Source organism: Pyrgilauda ruficollis, unplaced genomic scaffold, assembly GCF_017590135.1.
Source record: "Pyrgilauda ruficollis isolate IOZ18807 unplaced genomic scaffold, ASM1759013v1 scaffold133, whole genome shotgun sequence".
Classification (NCBI taxonomy): domain Eukaryota; kingdom Metazoa; phylum Chordata; class Aves; order Passeriformes; family Passeridae; genus Pyrgilauda; species Pyrgilauda ruficollis.
Window position 1 is genome coordinate 980653 of NW_024511766.1, and position 7569 is coordinate 988221.

Consider the following 7569-nt stretch of genomic DNA (forward strand, 5'->3'; position numbering starts at 1 on the left):
ACACCACATCCTCATCCTGAAAAATACTGACCGACCCCATCAGACGAGAATACATTCACAAGTGTAATGCTTGGAGAGAGAAGGAGAAAGAGAAGAGCAGAGAAAGAAGCAGCAGGAGAGCTAGAAAGGAAAGTTCAAGACATAACAGGACTTTGGCACGGTTTAAGACTGTAAGTTTAAACAATCACCACTAAGGCGAAGGAGAATTTTCATCCTTATGTCAACATCCCACCGAAAGAAAGAAAAAAAAATTAAAAATAAAATAAGTGGGGAATTGGAGGAAGAGAGACTCAGGCAAGGGGGGGGGTGGTGAAAATCAAAGAAACGACTGAGACTAAAAAAAAATGGCAACAAAAAAAAATAAATCTAATCCTGAGAAAAGGACATGGCTAGTCCAGCGTCTGGGCTTGAAAAAAAAAACCAAAAAACAGTAATAATTATAATATAATAATAAAAGACCCCCCTCCGCATCCTGGCAGTTAAGTAGGTGTAGCCCTATGCGGTCGTCGGTGTGGAAACTCCATTTCCGTGGGAGCGAGCTGCAGTTGGCTTGGTTTGTCCTCTTTTTTTTCCTCGTTCCCTATGCATTTGGTCCAGTCTGTGGCCGGGCAGCAGCTGCCTTCACACATACCACTCATTAAAATTGGGGGGCAGTCCAGGGTTATGGCCGGGGTTACTCTGCAGGGCGGCCGGCGGCGTTTTAGTGGAGTCCTTACTGCCGGCGGAGCCCACCGCAGGGGGGGTGGAGGACTCGTACCCCGAGCTGGCTGCAGGGGAAGAGTCCGAGCCCTGGGATTCGTGCACCTAAAACCAAGAGGCAGAGATGGGAGCGAGCTCGGGGCCTCCGCCACGCCGCTGGGCTGTTCCTCCGTGCAGGAGGGAGCAGCGGCTCGGCCCTGCCCGGCATCAGGCAGCCCGTGCCCGGCCGGCCGCTGAGCAGCGGCGCCCAACGCCTGCCGGGGCCCGGACACTGCGGCGGCATCCCGGCTGCAGCCACAGGCCACGCTGCACTTGCACAGCCTCCCCGCACTGAGCCACGCTCCGCAACCCGGGCAGAGCTTGCACCAGAGGCAGCACGGAGAGAAACTACGCCATTTCCCCGGGCTGTGCTCCAGCCACGGCTCGGGCCGCGCTGGGAGCACGGAGCTCAGCTCTGCCCTGCTCTGGGGGAACGAGCCCTGAGCACACCAGCGACTGAGCATCACTGCTCAGGGGGGAAAGGGCTGGAGCACTGGGGTGATTTACCTTCATGTGTTTCCTAAGTGAGCTGGGGTGGGTGTAGGATTTGTCGCACACCTTGCAGATGTAGGGCTTGTCCGAGGTGTGGACGTGCATGTGTTTCTTCCTGTCACTGCTGTTGGCGAAGCGCCTGTCGCAGCCCTCAAACTCGCACTTGAAAGGCTTCTCACCTGTAAATTTAGAGAGGGTGAAGGAGGGCCGTTCCCCTCTCCATCCCCACCCGCCTCCTCCCAGGACAGCATCTGCCCTGCTCGCCCCACCTTATGGATGCACAAGCACCACAACAAATGAAGAAGGGGAAGATGGACAGCAAGATTTGTTACGTGTCGGATAAATTTGGATCAGCCTTTATGACTTTTAACTCACCTCCCGCCAGGCCCACGCTGGGCTCCAGCAGGGAAGGCGGCTGGGCGAGCTTGGGAAAGGAGAAGACCCGAGATAAATTCAGCGGCTCGGACAGCTTTACAAGACCTACTCGAGGATACAAGCCAAAGTACGTTTGCTTCCAGCCTTCCCCCTCTCTTCCCTCCACCCATGCAGGAGGGCTGAAGGAAAGTCGGGGCTGCAAATAAAAATACTTTGACAAAAGTATCACCGATTTAATGAGAAGAGGCGCCAATCTGGCCTAAAAATAAAAATAAAAAAGGAGCGGAAGTCACCGAAAATGAGATTTCATTAGCATTTCTATGGTTCCCTCCGCTCCGGAGGCAGCGCCGCGCCGGCGGCCGGGGGCCCAGCCCGTCCCCGCAGCCCCCCGAGCCCCCGTCCCGGGCGGGGAACGCACGCACACGGGCCTCACCTGTGTGCGTCCGCTTGTGAATCTTGAGGTTCTCGGAGCGGGCAAAGATCTTGCCGCAGCCCGGGAAGGGGCACGGGAAGGGCTTTTCCCCCGTGTGCACCCGAATGTGGTTCACCAGTTTGTATTTCGCCTTGAAGGACTTGCCTTCCCGCGGACACTCGTCCCAGTAGCAGATGTGGTTGTTCTGCTCCGGCCCCCCGACGTGCTCCATGGTGACATGGGTCACCAGCTCGTGCATGGTGCTGAAAGTCCTGTCGCAGCTCTTCTTAGGCCGGCTGAGCTGGCTCTCATCGAGCCACTTGCAGGACAATTCTTGCTTGATGGGCTGGCGCATGTACCGAAAGAAAGCGCCGGGGCCGTGGTGGTGGTGGTGGTGGTGGTGGTGGGCCGCCACGTTCATGCCCATATTCATATTCATGTGGTTGTAGTTGTGGAACTGGGCGCCGGCGTAAGGGTCCGTGCGGGGGCTGGAGACGGCCCGGTAGGGATCCGGCCGCCCGAAGAGGTCCCCGCGCAGCCCCAGGTGCATCTGCCCGTTGTCCACATGCCCGTTGGGGGACGTGTGGCTCGGGCTCTGCTCGTGCAGCCCCGGGAAGAGCAGGTAGCCCGGGGTGTCCGGGATGCCGCCGGGGCCGTGCAAGCCGCCGGGGGAGCCGCCGAAGAGCCCGTGCTGCGCTGTGCCGGAGGCGGCGTCCGCGATGCCGGAGCCGCGGTTGCGGAACAGAAAGTCGCGGGTGGAGTTGAAGGCGGCGGCCCCGCCGTAGGAGGGCACCTGGCCGGCGTGGTGGTGGTGATGGTGGTGGTGGCCCAGGGCGCTGGCGTAGCCCGGCGCCTGCGGCGTGAACGCCGAGCTCTGCCCGGCGGCGAGGTCGTGCGGGGCCGCGTTCAGCTTGAAGGCGGCGGCGTGCGAAGAGTCCCCGAAGGGGCCCAGCCCCATGCCGCCGGCGGCGGCGTCGCGACCCGGCATCTCGTGGTGGCGGGGCGCCGCAAAGCCGCCCACCCCCAGCGCCGGGAACTGCGGCCCTCCGTCCAGCAGCATCGTCATGGGCGCGGGGCCGTCGGCGCGGCGGCAGCCTGCCCGCCCCCCCTCCTCCCGCCCGCCCGCCCCCAAAAAAGTACAAAACCACCCCAAAGTGCACCCCCACTCCGCCCCCCGCTGCGGGCAGGCGCGGTCCCGGCCGCGGGCGGGCAGCGAGGCGAGCACCCCCCGGCCGACACCAAAAGCAAAACAAAACAAAAAAGCCAACAAAAAAAAACCCAAAAAAACCCAGAAACAAAACCACAAAACCCAAAACAGCCACCCGCCCCCCGCGCCGGGCCGGGCAGGGCGGCGCAGCAGGGCGAGGAGGCGCGGGGCGGCCGCGCTCCCGCTCGGCGCCGTCGGGGCACTGACGGGGCGCCCGTCCGCGCCTCGCACATAAACCAACCCCGGGCCAGGCCGCGCCGCGCCAATGGGGTCCCGCGTGTCCCGCCGCCCGTGCCCTGCCAGCGCCGCCCCACGCCGTGGGGGATGCTCGCCCCACGCGGCGCGGCGGGGAGGCGTAAAGCCGCTGCAAAGCCGCCGCGTTGATTCAAAAATAAAATTTAATTAAGAAAAAAAAAAAAATAAAGCCGAGGCTTTTTGCAGTTTATTCATGTATACATACATACATATATATATATAATCACATACACTTTATGTATTTGTTCTGTTTGTCTATTCATTTTTATCTTTGCTGACTAAACGCGGCAGCAGAGCCGCCCGCACTGTGCGCGGCGAGCCCGCTCCTGCCCCCAGCCTCGGTGCGAGCGTCACCGGGCCGGGGCGAGCCCCCCGGCCGCGTCCAGCCCCGAGCCCGGAGCCCCAGCCCGGAGCCCCAGCCTTAAAAAAAAGCCGAGCGCCCGGCACGCCGGCTCCAGCTGCCTCTTTCGTACTCCCGTTTATTCTTTTTTTTTTATTTTTCCTTCTTTATTTCTCTATTTCTCTTTCTCATTTTTTCCATCTTTCTTTCTCTCTTTTTTTTTTTTTAAATTCTTATTTTTTAAATTGTATTTTGCAAGGGAAACGTTCTGCCTTGGAACAATTATCAGTTGCAGACAGCGCTATAAATCCACTCATTTTCTGTTCTGGAAAGCATTTGCAAAGAACTATGGGGAGCAAGAGTGAAAATAAAAGGCAGAAAGAAAGATGGCTGTAATTGTAATATCCTGAGGTTTGCTGAGCCCCCAAGTCTGGCTATTGGGCAGGTCTCAGGCTCGCCGCCGGCTCTCTGCAGGAAACGTAAAATCTGATCAAGTTCAGAGACGCATTGAGAGCCTGCTTCAAGCAGCGCTTTATAACCGCGGCCCTTTCACATTCTTCCCCCCAATCAGCCCCGGGAAAGGCTTCGTCTTCTTTATTTTAAGGTTTGCAGGGAGCGAGTAAAAAAAATTAAAAAAAAAAAAAAAAAGAAAGAAAAAAGGGAGAGAGAGGGAAAAAAAATAAGAAAGAAAGGGGAAGAAAAAAAAGCCACCGATATAAAATCTCCCCGAGAGATAACACCGGTACCCGTCAAACACTCAAATTTCCCAGGCCACAGCCGCCAAGAACAGTCCCAAAGTTGGAAGGTGAGTCCGCCGCTGCCGTTGGTGCACGATCGCAGCAGAGCAGGAGGCGGGAGCGCGGGGACCCGCCCGGGGGGGCACCCACCGGGACACCCACCGGGGGCACCTACCGGGACATCCACCGGGGGCACCCATCGGGGACACCCACCGGGGGCACCCATCGGGGGCACCCATCCGGGACACCTACAGGGGACACCTACCGGGGCACCCTGCTGGGCACCCACCGGGAACACCCACCGGGGGCACCCATCGGGGACACCTACCGGGACACCCATCGGGGAACCCATCGGGGACACCCATCGGGGGCACCCTGCGGGGCACCCACCGGGAACACCCACCGGGGGCACCCATCGGGGACACCCATCGGGGACACCTACCGGGGGCACCCACCGGGGCACCCTGCTGGGCACCCACCGGGAACACCCACCGGGAGACCCACCGGGGCACCCCCCGGGGCGGTCGGGGCCGCCTCTTCTGCTCCCCGCTGCCCCGCGGCTGTTCCGCGGGAGGCGAGCGCGCCGGCGGCGCCGCAGCCGTTCCCGCAGCCGTTCCCGAGCCGGGGCGCCGGGAAGCCGGGGCAGGGCCGGGGGTCCCCGGTCACAAGGCTGCGGCCCCGGGGGCGGCGGGGCGAGGCCCGCACCCCTCGCTGCTCCGCCGAGGCTCTCCCCGCCTGCCTCCGGAGCGCTGCGGCGGGGACATTAATTACCTCCCGCACGTGTAGGGTTTTCTCGACAACAACCAACTCCACAATAAAAATTAAAAAGAGAGAGAGAGAAAAAAAAAAAAAAAAAAAAAAAAAAAAAAAAAAAAAAAAAAAAAGGCCGGGGGAGGGGGGTGGAAATTCAATTATTCCCGTCAGCTGAGCGTCGGGGAGGGCAGCGCCTCTGAAGTCGCCGACCTGGAGCGACCGAGGGCGACTGACCCCTGCTTGTGCAGAGGCCTCACGTGTGGCACTGTGTCCCCGGTGGGTGGGACGCGCCGGGCCGGGCCGGTGGCGGTGGCCGTGCCCGCCCAGGTGCCCACGCCACGCGGGGCCGCGGCTGCCCCGAGCGGGCGGCGTGGGAGGGGAGGCGTGGGTGTGCGCTGGGAAACCCTCCGGCTCGGAGGGAAGGAGCGAGTGTGGCTCCACGGCGGCAGAAGCTTTAAAAAAAATTAAATTTAAGTTGTTTTTCGCCTAAAAAAAATATCGCCGCGTCGGCAACTGCGCGACAACGGGGCTTCGAGAAAAACATCCCGAGGGCTTGGGACTGGGGAGAAAAACAAAGCGATCGTAGCTTTGGACGAGGACTCCCCGTTTCGGGACGGTTTGGTGGCCGCAGCCTGCCTAGCAGCTGTGTACTTGCGGATCAGGCTACATCAATTAACCTATAAATCTCTTTTTATACGTTTCGCACTTCTACTCTGCCAACTTTGCCTGGGTGTGTTCAGCCGGCAGCATCCGCACTGGCGTTCTATCATTATTTACACCCCATCGCTTCCTGATTGGAATTTGCCAATTCGGGGAGCAAGAAGTGTATAAAACGAGGTGGGGGTATTTTGTTTTTGTTTTTAAGGCATTGTCCGTATAGCCTATGATTGTTTTTCCCTTGCTGAGCTTTCGGAATATATGTGTGTATATATATAAATATATAAAATATATTTTGTACTTTATCAGTAATTCAGTAATTTCAATTTTTATTCAGCGGTGTTTCTGGCCAAATTCAATTCATTTTTCAGAAGTCGGGGTACCTCTCCTCTCTTCCATTTAAAATCTATCTCAATTGTAAACGTGAAAACAACAGCAACCGGAAAAGTAGTCTCCAGGCTCCCTTTTCCCTCCGTGCTCCCGACGCGAGGGGAAGGCGGAGAAAGACCCCCTGCTTTACGTCAAGAACAAATATTGTGCAGTTCTCCCACCTTTTTGTTTTGTTTTGTTTTTTTCCTTTTGAGTGCTTTTGGAACTTAAGAGCTACAAAAAAGTAAAACCCCCTGGAAAGCGTTGCGGGTCCCTCCGTGCCCAGAGCCCCCTGCCAGGCTTCCCGCGGTGCTGCGCTGGCCCGGGACCCCCGGGCTGGAGGCTGCCCCCCGTCCCCGGCCCGGGGAGCCTCGCCAGGGAGAGAACGCGAGGGCTGGGCCCCAGCGCGGGAGGAAAACGCGGTGCCCAGCGGGTGCCCGCTGGTATCGGCAGATCTGCAGCGGGGCAGGGGCAGGTGAAGTTTCAGCAACGGCCCCAGGAGTGGCAGGTCGGTGGCTCCGTGGATTTCCCTCGTCCTTTACACCGAGGATGCGAGGAAAAGGCAGAACAAACCCGGGATAACAGCAACAAAAGTCTCCTCGCGCTGAGCTGCGAGCCGGCGGCGAGGGGAATATTCCATCCACCCTAAAGAGCTTTTAAACCGCGCTGTATCGCGGTTAAATGAATATCCTTAACAAGCGTAAAGACAAGTAGTTTTTCTCCTGCCATAAACATATTGCATCTCCGATGTAATTATATGCAAACCAGGAGCGAACGAGACATTTCCATTGTAGCTGTCACTCAGCGGAGGGGGAAGCACATGTACATTTGAACTTCAGAGATCCGGGCTGGAGTAAACAGGTCTGAACTTCGGCAAGGGGAGGGGGCGAGGAATATCAAAGGCCAGACGGAGGCAGGCAGAAAGACTGGAGTGGCGAGGAAACGTAGGTGCCAGCGGGCTCCATCCTGCACCCCGGGGAGCCGGGCCGGCACCGACACTGGCAGCCTCGCCCGCGCACCTCGCCCGAGAGTGTGTTGCTCGTTTTGTGGTGATGGGGAGAAGTTTCCCCCCTAAAATGAAGATCACCGTTTAGCTGCGTGGGAAATATGCATCGGGCTCGGAAGCGAGAGGGAAAACCAAGAGGACCGGTTCAAGTCCTGCAGAATAAATTGTGTCCTGTCGCCCAAATGGGGCCGAGGCAAACCTAGGAGTAGGGAACAACGGGTGTCGCAG

General features: G+C 58.5%; 1 protein-coding gene across 1 annotated transcript; it reads right to left on the reverse strand.

Annotated features, from left to right (window-relative positions):
- Nucleotides 1–358: 358 nt before the first annotated feature.
- Nucleotides 359–3127, reverse strand: ZIC3 (Zic family member 3). Its single transcript, XM_041459250.1, has 3 exons — nucleotides 2039–3127; nucleotides 1246–1409; nucleotides 359–804 (listed from the first exon to the last, which is right to left on the reverse strand). Exons 1-3 carry the CDS (start codon nucleotides 3081–3083, stop codon nucleotides 622–624), a joined length of 1392 nt encoding a protein of 463 aa, XP_041315184.1. The 5' UTR covers nucleotides 3084–3127; the 3' UTR covers nucleotides 359–621.
- Between the last annotated feature and the right edge of the window lie 4442 nt (nucleotides 3128–7569).